General features: G+C 47.0%; 1 protein-coding gene across 3 annotated transcripts in view; it reads left to right on the forward strand.

Annotated features, from left to right (window-relative positions):
• The window catches only part of drosha (ribonuclease 3 drosha), a 277,020-nt gene that overhangs the window by 68,065 nt on the left and 195,570 nt on the right, over positions 1–13,385 (forward strand). For all 3 annotated transcript variants that reach the window (XM_037413695.2, XM_075879566.1, XM_075879567.1), the window contains one exon: positions 13,133–13,268. In XM_037413695.2, the coding sequence (XP_037269592.2) occupies positions 13,133–13,268 (136 nt within the window). The remainder of the gene's footprint in view (positions 1–13,132; positions 13,269–13,385) is intronic.

Here is a 13,385-nt window from a genome sequence, read left to right on the forward strand (position 1 = left end):
TATTATTGTCATGGCTAAAGGCCGGGCAAGAAGACAGAGGACGACAAGGTGATGAGCGTGGACAGCACCCACGGTTCCTCCGAGGAAGAAGAAGTCGAAACGGCTGCTCTTTTGTTCTGTTAATACAGACCTCGTTTTTTCTGGTCGCACCGTTGTCCTGTATTCTGTTATTTTCACCTAGCGACATTGGTGGAGGTGCTGGACTTCTCCAGCTGATGCTTGGGGCACCTCCGGGCCCTAGCACATCGAGTCCGCCACCGCAATCTGTTCCTGCAGTAGATACTCCTGTCCACCGCTACAGTCGCCGACAGCGCGGCCTTAGTCCCGAGGCGATCTCGCTCGAACTTCTCCAGCAACACACTGTTCCGGGAGAAATGGCTACCGGAGGGCCTTCACAGCTTACTGTTGATCAGCCCCTAATTCCTGAGACCTTCCATGGTGAGGTTTATGAAGACGTCGAGGACTGGTTAGCCCAGTATGAGCAAGTCGCCAAAGCCAACCGCTGGTCCACTGAACAAAAGCTATCGCGCGTCTACTTTGCTTTGGCAGACAGCGCTCGTACGTGGTGCGAGAACCACGAGTCAACGCTATCTTCGTGGGAGGAATTTCGGCAGCAAATTCTCGGGGCATTCGCAAACACCGACCGGCGTGATTCTGCTCTGCAGCTCATCGAGGCACGCATACAGAAACGAAACGAGAGCGTCGCCATGTTTGTGGAAGACATGGCCCGCCTATTTCAGCGAGCTGACCCCGAGATGCCTGAAGGTAAAAAACTTCGACATTTCATGAGGGGCGTCAAGGAAGAGCTGTTTGCCAGTCTCCTACACAACCCGCCAACAAGCTTACCGGAATTCGTCAAAGAGGCTACAACAATCGAGCGAGCACCGCAGCAACGGTGCCGATACCATGACCAACCAAACAAGACATCTCCCAGCCTCTCTGCTTTGAGTGCCGGTAGTGAGTGTTCTCTGCGCGAGCTCATTCGTGAGGTCGTTCGAAACGAGATCCGAAACCTCTTTGTGACTCCACAAGAAAATACCATGGCTTGCGTTGCAGAAGTTGTGCGGCTAGAACTCCGCCAAGCATTTTCGTTGCCCGAATCGCTCTCAGACCAGCGGTATGTAAGCTACGCATCAGCTGTCCGTCGACCCACTCCAGTGTCGTACAACTCGTCGCCACTGGCTTATCGTGACGTCAGCCAAGGGCCTTACAACGAGCCGTGGGCCCCGGCTCCCAATGCGCCGCAGCCGTATCCACAGTCTAACGTGCCTATGCAAACGGCGCCGATGTACACTCCGCCGACATCTGCATCTTGGTCGCAAGGTATGCCCACAAGTCGACCATTCATTCGTAAGACGGACTTGTGGCGCCCCGTCGACTGTCGACCACTTTGCTTTCATTGCGGAGAAGCCGGCCATATTTTTCGCTATTGCCCGTACCGTGACCGTAAATATCATAACTTTCTTCAATCCTCCCCTCGTGCTTATTTCGATAACCGTTGTGACAGCAGTGCAGGCCCGCAAGCACAGCAACCCGAAGTGCCGTATCGTCGACCCCGCTCTCCTTCACCTGCGCCGAACTCGCCGCCGCAGCGCAGTTACTCCGAGGTGGTCCGGGGCAGATCTCTTAGCCCTCGTCGGAGAAACTAACAGCTGCGACCTTTGGGGGGAAGGTTGCCGCCCGTCGAGATGCTATCACACCCCCAACATCTTCTCTATGACGCGATACGACGAATGATACCACGGATCGTACGACGCACGATACCAAGGACAATACGACGTCACCGACATCAACGGAAATCGTAAGCACCAATCTAGACATTTGTATAGACGGACACCCAGTAACAGCACTGGTAGATACTGGTGCGGACTTTTCTATTATCAGCCGTAAACTCGCCAAGTGCCTAAAAAAATTAAGAACAATATGGACGGGTCCAAACATAAAAACCGCAGGGGGTCAATTGGTGACGCCGACGGGCAAATGTACAGCTCAAATTAATATCGGCAGTTCAGATTTCGTCGCTACTTTCGTAATTTTACCGGAGTGCTGCAAAGACCTGATCTTGGGCATGGACTCCTCGCGTGAATACGGTGCCATTATCAACATTCCTGAGAGATCGGTTACGTTTTGGACGGCCCCAGATCAAGTTTCGGATGTGCCCTGTACAGAGCACCGACGTCGGCCATTGCGTGTCTTCGAAGACGGCGTGACCATCCTACCGCAGTCGAGTGCACTTGTGGCTGTGACATGTGACACGTCGAGCGATTCTGAAAACATCGCTGAGCAAATTCCAACACTGCTATTCAGCCATGGTTTATCTATTGCAAGAGGCGTCGTAAGCATAAAATGCGGACACACGCACGTCCTTGTTACGAACTTCAGCTCTGAAGGCCGACATCTAACGAGGGGCATGGCAGTCGCGTACGTGGAAGAGCTCGCCGAGATGACAGACTGCCTAACTCTTGAAAAAGATAATTCAACTGATCTGACCCCGGCACCTCTATCTGTTGATATTGGCCCAAGTTTACTGCTGGCGCAGAAGCAAAGTATCATGCAGCTTATTAACAAGTTTGAAGATTGTTTCTTTTCGATGTCCAGGGTCCGTCAAACGCCGCTGACGAAACATCGAATTATAACGGATGACATGACCAGACCCATCAGGCAAAACCCGTACCGGGTAGCTCCGCGAGAACGTGAAGCCATTGAAAAGCAGGTGCGACAGATGCTTGAAGACGACGTTATTCAGCCGTCGAAAAGCCCTTGGGCTTCGCCGGTTGTATTAGTGAAGAAAAAAGACGGCACCTTACGTTTCTCGTGGATTACCGCAAGCTGAATAAGGTGATAAAAGAAGACGTCTACCCACTTCCACGTATCGACTATTCACTCGATCGACTACGGCACGCGCGTTATTTCTCGTCGATGGATCTAAGAAGTGGGTATTGGCAGATAGAAGTCGATGAAAGAGACCGGGAGAAAACAGCTTTCGTGATACCTGATGGCCTTTTTGAATTTAAGGTACTTCCATTTGGCTTGTGCTCAGCACCGGCAACGTTTCAGTGGCTAATGAATACCGTACTATCAGGCCTCAAGTGGCGGACGTGCTTAGTGTATTTAGATGACATCATTGTATTTTCTGCCACATTCGACGAACACATCAGGCGACTGCACTCGGTATTTCAAGTGCCTTGCGATGCTGTGGGCGGTTATAAAATTCCGCCCATACCTGTATGGTCATCCTTTTAATGTTGTCAGCGACCATCACTCCCTCTGCTGGCTGACGAATTTAAGAGACTCTTTAGGACGGCTGGTGCACTGGAGTCTGAAGCTTCAAGAATTTGACATGACGGTGGTCTACAGATCGGGGAAGCGACATTCAGACGCTGATTGCCTTTCTCGTGCGCCATACGAACCTGCGACGGCAGAAGATGATGATACAGCCTTTGTCGGAGTTCTAAACACGGCAACTAGTGCACAGCTGCTATGAGACGACCCCCGAACTAGAATTCATAATACGTTTTTTAGAGGGTCACACTTCAGCTGTACCTAGACTGTTTGCGAGAGGGCTTTCGTCATTTTGCTTGCGCAACGACGTCCTGTATAAGATGAACTTCACGCCACACGGAAACGACTACTTACTTATCGTCCCAACATCTCTAAGGAGCGAAGTATTACAGCCATGCCACGATGAACCAACATCCGGCCACCTGGGTTACATGCGTACGTTGTGCAGAGGCAGAAATACTACTGGCCAAGACTGACGGTGACCGTTCAACACTATGTTTGGACGTGCCTTGATTGCCAGCGCAGAAAAGTTCCACCCGTCAAACCAGCAGGCCTCCTCTATCCTATTGACGTGCCTGTTACTCCATTCGCTCAAGTCGGAATGAATCTTTTGGGCCCATTTCCAACCTCATCAGCAGGTCGCAGATGGATTATAGTAGCCAGCGACTACCTCACTCGTTACGCCGAAACCAAGGCTTTGGAGAGGGGCACGGCAAGTGAAGCAGCCCGATTTTTCATAGAGAATGTGGTGCTGAGGCATGGCGCTCCATCAGTGGTAATAACTGACAGGGGAACTGCATTCGCAGCCGAACTATTACAGACAGTTTTAAGACTTAGTGGCACATCCCACCGGAGAACAACGGCGTATCATCCGCAAGCGAATGGTCTTACGGAGCGTCTCAACAACACACTTGCGGATATGCTCTGTATGTACGTCGATGTGGAGCATAAAAATTGGGACGAGATCTTGCCGCATGTCACGTTCGCCTATAACACGGCTCATCAAGAAACAACAAGAACAACGCCATTCCGCCTTCTTCATGGTCGTGAAGTCACCACTATGCTGGATGCTCTGCTGCCGCATGAGTGCGAAGACGCTGAAACGGATGCTGATTATATCACTCAGCTTGCCGAAGAAGCCCGACAACTTGCACGCCTACGTATTAATCGCCAGCAGGACTACGATTCAAGACGGTACAACCTTCGTCACCGACCAGTCTCTTACGAGCCAGGAGAGAAAGTTTGGATATGGACACCTATTCGGCGCCGTGGCCTCTCAGAAAAACTGTTAAGACGGTACTTCGATCCCTATAAAGTTCTGCGACGTCTCAGTGACATTAATTATGAGGTTGTTCCTGATAGCGCGCACTCTTCAAGGCGTCGAAGGTATGCTCCAGAAGTTGTGCACGTGGTACGTATGAAGCCTTATTTCTCCGAATGAACTCATGCGTTTCCGACGAGTACAAACCGCTTTGATTATAAAGCATCGGGACGATGCTTTCTTGAATGGGAGGCTAATGTCACGACTAAAGGCCGGGCAAGAAGACAGAGGACGACGAAGTGATGAGCGTGGACAGCACCCACGGTTCCTCCGAGGAAGAAGAAGTCGAAGCGGCTGCTCTTTTGTTCTGTTAATACAGACCTCGTTTTTCCTGGTCGTACTGTCGTCCTGTATTCTGTAATTTTCACCTAGCGACATTATATATACTGAGGTCCAAAAGCTTTTGGGTTGGTGTGCTTACCGGTAGCGCTAGGGCCACTTTGTAGGTGCCCCTAATTATAGACTCGATAGTTTCTTCTGATTTGTTTAATGCATGGAAATGTAGACTATACGTAACCTTACACAGTACAAGTGCCTGTACTAATCTAATTGTCTTCTTCCTTCATTCCCTGTTTCTGGTATGTTACTCTATGGATCATTAGTGCAACTTGTTTCGTGGCTGATTTTAATATGTTTATTGTATGGTTCGCTCATCCGTTACTCTGAACCCGGTAACCCAGAATATGTGCGACGGTTACGTCACATACTTTGACACCTTCAATGTGTATGTCGATGCTTCGTTACTTTTGTATCTTTTTCCATGAACCCTCATAATTTCAGATTTTTCTGGGGCACAGCTGAGCCAGCTTGCTTTCGCAAAGATTTCAGCTGCTGTTGCAGCCTCTTGAAGTGTCTGGTTTTTGTTAGCCAGAGATCCACGCGTTGCCTATAGTGTGATATCATCCGCATAGAGAGTGTATCCTAACTGCGGAACTTCATCCAGAGCTCGCGTGACTCCTAACATGGCCATATTAAAAAGCAAAGGAGAGAGGATGGCTCCTTGAGGGGTGCCTTTGTTTAGCATCTCAAAAGCGTCTGACGTGACTTGTGCTACGCTTATCGAAGCCCACCTTTCTGTGAGGAATGCCTTGATGTAATTGTAGGTGTTTGCCCCACATTCGATGTTGTTTAATCCTGTTAGGATGGCCTTATGCGAGATATTGTCGAATGCTCTTTTTAAATGAAGGGCTAGTATTAGACATTCTCCTCCCGTGGGTATATAGCTCAAAACTTCCTCTTGTAATAAAAGAAACGCGTGTCGAGTGGAGAGGCCATTGCGGAAACCCAGCATAGTGGCTGGAAAAAGGCCGTTGTCTTCTATAAAGTTTAGGAGCAGATTATGAATAACCCTTTCGAAAAGATTTCCCATTCATGATGTCAAACATATGGGTGAGTGCCTGCAGGGATGGCTACTTTCCATTCCACGGGTATCTTCCCTTTGAACCAGTAGTTGTCATCATTAAAATGGTTTGTAAGTGCCTCTGTGACTTTATCGCTGAGGTTCCTTATCATTGCATTTGCGATTTAACCTGAACCAGGGGTAGAATTTCTCTTGGCTGCTTGGGCAGCTGCAAAGACCTCTTCCTTGGTGATTGGGGCGTCGAGTTTCTCGTTTTTCGCACCAGTGTACTGCATTTCAATACTGCAACTATCGGTATTCTCTCCTATGTATCTGTCCTTAAGTGCTTGTATTAGTAACTCCTCCTTTGTGGCTGGAAAATCATGCATTATTCGTTGTAGTGTTCTGTTCGTGGTTGATTTTGATTTTTCTCATTCAAGCATGTTCCTTAGGATGGCCCAAGTTTTTTCAGTGCTCAGAGTGTCCTGTAGTGAACTGTAGAACTGAATCCATCCCTGAGTTGCAATTTTTTTAGCGAATTGATTTGCCTCCTCTCCTAAAGCAGCGATTCTGCGGAGAAGGTTCCAGTTGAGCCGCTGGTTTTTCCACCTTTTCAGCATACGGCACCTGCCCTCCCACAGGTGGAGCAGGTGCCTGTCGACTGCTGGTGTCTCTGCTGTTCTTGCGAAACGTTTAGATGTTTGTTTGTGAACTGAGATTATGTACTCTGACCATTCCCCAATCGACTCCGGTACAGAGTCTTTTGGGACGTTAAACCCCACATATCAATCAATCAATCAATCCGGTACAGAGTCGAGGGGGGGATCGCGTCGTCTGTACCTGTCCCAGTAAGTGATCACCACGTCTCCTATGACCCGACGTAGTTGACAAGGAAATGCTGATTATGTAGTGATTGCTGCCGAGATTCTCTTCCAGGTTTGTCGAGTTAGTGTCGTTAATATTACGTGTGAATGTCAGATCTGGGAACATGTCTTGACTTACGCTGTTACTCAGACTCGTAGTTATTGTGGGTAGAGTAATTAAGCTCAATCCTAGTTTGGATATGGCGTGTTCGAGACACGTTCCCTTAGGGAAATCTCTTGAATAACCCCAGGTGGTGCTGGGTGCGTTAGTCGCCCAATATCACAACTCGATCTCCTGCCCCTGCAATGCGGATGACATCTTTAAGCAGTGCACCAAAGTCCTTGTGTTTATCTTTGGGAGGGCTGATATACATTACATTATAGTTTTCACTTTGCCTCTCTTCAGAGAAAGGAGGGTGATTATCTGATGATTTATCTGCAAACTTTCTGTGCTCAACCTTTGCTGCAATACTTTTGCTAACCAGAGAGGCTACACGGGGATAATTTGCATCTTGTAAACAATGATATCCCTGCTGTTTGACCATCTTGGGCCCATTCTCCTGCAGGAATATTACGTCTGGCTGAAAAGTTATCGAGTACATGTAACTTTGGAGTGCTGCGGTGCGCTTGTGAAAAGGGCGACAGTTCCACTGCCAAATCTCTAAATGTTCTACACTTTTCATATTATTTTTGGCCATGCTGCATGGTCATGTTCACGTTGTCGCGGCCCGTTTTGGGTGGTTTGTCAGTAACTGGGGTGGACAGGCAGTGTTTGTTTAGTTCCCTCTGCAAGCCTCCCACAGCATCGTTAGCATACTGTCTCTGAATTTTCAGTTCTTCTCCGACAAATGTTTTCATTTCGGCCATGAAATCAGCTAAAAGTTTATGTAAAGTAGCTATGCTTTCCCTGGTTGCTTGAACCTGCATCTGCACTTGCTTTACTAGTTCACTGCTTTCTGATTGAGTAGCGAACGAGTCATCGTCTATCGTTTCCTTGTTCATTTCTCCGCTATTCTTCATGTCGGCTAGACGCTCTTGCACCTCTTTATTGCCCTCGGTGAGTTGCCTACAGACCCTGGGTTTCGTATTTTCTTAATTGTATTTTTTAATTTGCTTTCCACTGACGAGATTGCTAGTTTATATTCTTTAGCTCCGCAGCCATTTGATTTCTAAGCTGTGTAATTTCTTGTGTTTATCTTTTGTTCTCCTCTAGAATTTTTCTATACTGGGGGCTATCAGTTAACAGGACATTGGGAGGCACTGGACTCTCCCAGCTCACCTTGTTTGGTTGGTTGTTTTTTGTACGTCCTCTGTACTAAGGCCAGTGGTTGCTACTGCTGCTTCTTCTTTCCTGGCATGGGTGGAGCTTGTTTCCCAGCTGCTGTTTGGTGTTTTCTTCAAGTTTGGCTTGCCAGGGCCTTCGCAGACTTGCTGATGTTTCGCTGTTGTGGGGTCTTTAATGTTGATCTCGATCATGATATGGAGCTGGATCTGGATGTCTGCCGCTTCTGGAGCGTCGCTGCCTCTCGGTCTGAGCTGAACCAGCAAGGAGGTTTCTGCTGGTGTTGCTCAAGTTGTGGGTATTCGTTCTTCGCCTAGGTCTACCTTGTTTGTCTTTGAGGGGTCTCCACAGGGATATTCCGTGAGCCACATTTTTTAGTTCCTTTCAGCATGACTTGTCTCTTGTAGCGTGCTCTTCACCGCATATGGCGCAGTTCAGGGCACATTCGTGTCCTTGAGTAGGATCACGCGTCCCACACTTGGAGCACATGTTGGCATTCGGAGTCGGGCACACACCACTTGATCGACAAATCTTGCAAACCTGTACGGTAGGCTTGTATGGATAACAGATCGCCTCTGCAACCATAAAATAGACAGACACACCTGGGGAGCACGTCACCCGTAAAGTTATTATTGCTGACTTCGAAGAGCCCAGCGTCTTGGCTCTCTCTATCTTCACCCCTTGTGTCCTTATTCGTAGGTTTGCCATCAGGTCGGCCTGAATGGTTCTGGGTGGTAGTCCGTCAACAATGCTTCGCAGCACGTCTTCTGGGTCGGCCACGTACGCATTGAAGGGGTGAATCCGTCCTCTGATTTTCAATTGGTTGATCTCTCTCGGCCTGCCCGCCACTTGTTCGTGTGGTGTGGACTATATTATGATGTTCCATCCGGGGTGGACCCGCAGCAAAAAACTTTCTCCTCCAAAGCTGTTCCGGCAGGCCTCTATAACTGCCATAGAGAGCTTCGATCCAAATAGATTTTTCACTGTGAGGCCCTTGTACGGTCTCAGGATAACCTTTATGTCTTCCTTTGGAAGGGGCGTCGAGTCGAGCCTTGGCATTTTCTGCACTGGAAATCCCGCTTGACTTGGCTGTCCTGTGCTGTGTCGACAGGCGGATGGCCTGCTGACTTTTCCTTTTTCTTCTCTAGTCCCTTCTCAGGCTCTTTCTGGCTTTGTTTATGGTTCTTTTTTCTTTTGCGTGAAAGGACGGTGTGCCAGCCATCCCCCGTCCAAGTAAGAGCCAGACCCGCGTCGTCGTAGTTCTTGTTATCGAGAGCCACGCCGCTGGTCGCTCGCGCGTCGTTACTTTGTTCCTCATTTGATGAGACGCTACTTGTGTTGTTCGGTTGATTCTCTGACACTAGAGATGCTCTGGCAGAGTATTTGTCGACGTCCATGTAGACGAAGAATTTCTAGGCGTTCTTATGCATGCATGCTCAATAGAAACAGGGGAATGGGCCGACCTCCGTTTTCCTCTGCCCAAGGCATATAGTCCGAAAGGGAGGTTAAATGGCACTCACCATTGACTTCTGACTCGATCAGAAAATGTCAGTGAAAGTCAGTCAAATGGTTGTGAGCCAATTGACGCGCACACACCCGTCGTCGCACCTTGCACGGTTTAGCGTCCCGGCGTCGCTGACCGAAGCCGGTGATGCGGTGAGCTGCATTCGTGCACGTCGTGTCTTCCAATGTTGATAGTTTCTCGTAAAGAAGGTCCTGGTCCCAGATTTTGGTGTCCTTTGAATCCTCGCAACTTCACAAAAAAGATGATGCACTCTTTAAGTAGACTTCAATGAAATTTCCGCCTGAAAGTGTTTCATAAAGCGGAGAGCGATGTGAGCACATTCTCACCGCCCTACGCCACCTAGCGGATCCCTATTCTGTAGAGGCTCCATTATCTCGCACGTCCGCAACTTTTATTCAGTCTGAAATGCACAACTATAGAATCTGCTTTTTGCGGCAAACAATTATGTGCGATGATACAGCATATCGATCACATTTGTCGAGATTGTTATGATTTGTTTAACATGTATTTTTGGTGAAAAAACAAATGAACGAATAGAGGAGACTGTAGGTTTTGCTGTGGTGGTGGTGGGGTATTTCACAAACAGAAATAATGACACAAATGCGATCCACTGCAAGAAAAAAACAAATAAAACAAGCACCGTGTAAAAAAAGAAGAAAGAGTAAATAGACAAGAACATCCTGCTAGCAAAGGTGAGCTGTTACCTAGCAGGGCGTGGCTGAAATGGCATGCCTTGGTTCTGCCTGCATTAGTTAGCTTACCATTCACCTATAAGCAACTAGATATCTCTTATACCAGTGTCACGCGAGCACTTTTGTTCATGATCACAGTCAATCCAGATCAGATTTCTTGATTGCGGTCAACGTTAATCGCTGCTGTACGGTCCAAACTAGTTGCGATGGATTTTGGTGCAAACTTCAATGAAATCACAATCTGGATGCAAGATTTCGATAAACAGATCATGATGGTGTTGATCCTAGTCAGGCCTGATCACGATTGAATGTGATCGTGTAGAAGAACCTGATCTGGATTGAACCTATAGTTGATTGGGCCTGATTACGATCAAAAGGGCCAGTGTGATGCTGGTACTAATTACAGTGTTGTCTGCTATATGACGACTCACCTTCATGATTAGTTTTTTTTTCTTCAGTGCAGTGCTTGTGTTTTTTCTATTTTGCTTACGCAGATTCTCATTGTGACCCTACTGACATGCATGCTTTCCCAAATAAGCCTCAGGTGGAATTAGCACCTATATGTGTAGCCTTTTTGCGTTTGTTGATTTCTTTTTCCAATTAACATTTTTTCACGACCCCTTGTTTGTTTACTTAGAATTGGAACAGCACCTTGTAGAGGCACTATTCTTCCAGCTTTGATGTGAATTTGAGTTGCTTAAATGCAACTAATGTAAGCCCTGAAAGAAATGACGACAAGCACACCCGTAGTATTGCACATAAGCAGCACCAGTTAGCTTACATTACGTTTTATTTTTTCAGTTCAATTTGCTTTTTGCTCAGGTATCAGTTGGAAACACAAAACATGGTATCAGATGTCAGAAATAAATCTCTGCATCGTAGAACTTTCTATAAAGCTCCTGTTAAATTAACATACTCTATATACATGGATTTTGGAATAAGTGAATTAAAAAAAAAAAAGCTTATTTCAGCTTTCTCGATCTTGTTATCACCATTTTTTAATGTTTTCTATACCACCGTGATGCACAAGTGGCTGGAAATTACATGTCTTCATTGAATTGTGCTGCGAATTCGTGGCAGCTGTGGTGAAAAAAGGTGCCGTGCACAGCACGTACCGCTGGTGGGCGAAGAGAATCAAGGAGAAAAGCCACACTCGGAGGAGAGTTGTCATTACTTTCCTAGGTCATGGAGCTCTAGATCGCTCTGCCAATGGAACTAATGAGGATGCAAGCATTTGGCAGCACGAGGGTGAAAATGCCAATAACTCGCAGCTCATGGACACAAAATATTGCAAATTGGTTCTACAGAGTTTCTCAATGCGGCCAAAGGGATATTTGACCTCCACCAGTTAGTAGCACAAAGCCATATGGAAATCCCCATGGTTTTCTGAGAAAAGAAAGCTTTTTAGCCCGTATTCACAAACCAACCTTATCTATATCTCGCGTTTTGCCCCGCCGCGGTGGTCTAATGGCTAAGGTACTCGGCTGCTGACCCGCAGGTCGCGGGTTCGATTCCCGGCTGCGGCGGCTGCATTTCCGATGGAGGCGGAAATGTTGTAGGCCCGTGTACTCAGATTTGGGTGCACGTTAAAGAACCCCAGGTGGTCAAAATTTCCGGAGCCCTCCACTACGGCGTCTCTCATAATCATAGAGTGGTTTTGGGACGTTAAACCCCACAAATCAATCAATCAATCTATATCTCGCGTTTTTGTGATCACTCTTGTGCCTTTAGTGTACTTGATAAACAAAGTAGGCCTCATTCACAAACAAATCTCGTAGTTATCTCTTACCCCCAATTAATTTTTGGACTGTATAGAGTACAGAAACTTAAGGAATGCAGATAAGGTTGGTTTGCGAATACAGGCCTTATTTGAACGAAAAATCGTACTAGTTCGGGGACCGGGACAATTTTTTTTATAGCAAGAATTGTTATGAGATCACGTGAAGGGTCGTTATGGCACCGTAGATATCCGCTGCCACCGGTGTCCGTAACCACTGTCGCGCGAAATAAGAAACAAAACTAAGTAAACAAAAAACATCAAGGACACAATAAAATTCGAACACGGGTCCCCTTTGTACCATCCCAGTATTTTACCACTGAGTCATGCCGGTGCTTGAAACTTCATTGCAAGCTGACCCTAAGCAGGCTTCATGTCGGGAAAGGAATCATGTTAATATTAGTAATAAATCGTTGTGGAACAGCAAAGGAACAATAGGCGTCACGCAAAGCGAATTGTGTAACGAGTGAGTCATCGATGCTTTGACCCATTACAAGAGCTTCTGGCATAATTTTTCGTCGTCAGCCGTAGCATCGAACAATCTTACGAAATTCCTTGCAAGTGTGTACCGGGTACCACGCTTCTCTGAAGAAAGACAGAAGATGGCATAGTGAATGCCTCCGTACTAAACAAAAATGATGGTTTATAGTGTAGTGGGTAGAGCCCTGCAAGTGTGCTTGTAGCAGTTGCCCAACAGTGTTTAAAAAAGGCTCTAGTGAGGTTGCTCTTCCAGCTTTTGCTGTGACTGTGCTGCACGTTCCGTGCAGGCCTAGTGGTTCCTAAAATTCAACTGGAGAGCTTTCTATTTTAAGGAATCTGATGGATTTCTTTGTGGCTTTGGGCTAAAAATAGGTGGATGTCAAATAGTATTCCTTTCATAATCCTGCCACCTTACGAGATTCCAGAGAACTTTGTTGCAAGATTAGGCATTTCACATCCCACGAAATTCTGAAATTGTGAATGTGTCATGTATATTCTTTGTTTGCCATTGCTTCAAGAGTGCCTGTCGTTCCAAATTTGTTTCCTTTTTTCTTTTCATTTTTTTCTCCAGGGATCAGTCGGAGGATGAAATTTCTGGTGGTCAGGAACCTGAGCCAGACGATGCAGAGGAGGAAGATTATCTTTTGGAATCTGCACGGTGGATTCGTAGCAGCCCTGCAGAGCTGTATTATCGAAAAGATGAAAAGGTATCAGCATAGTGGAGTCAAGAGTGTGATGATAAACCATTTTTAAGCTGTGTTAAGTTTTGGTTGGTATTGTACAGTCCACACTTACAAGTTGTATTAATAAAGGAAGGGAATTTC

The sequence above is a fragment of the Rhipicephalus microplus genome, chromosome X (assembly GCF_043290135.1).
Source record: "Rhipicephalus microplus isolate Deutch F79 chromosome X, USDA_Rmic, whole genome shotgun sequence".
NCBI lineage: Eukaryota > Metazoa > Arthropoda > Arachnida > Ixodida > Ixodidae > Rhipicephalus > Rhipicephalus microplus.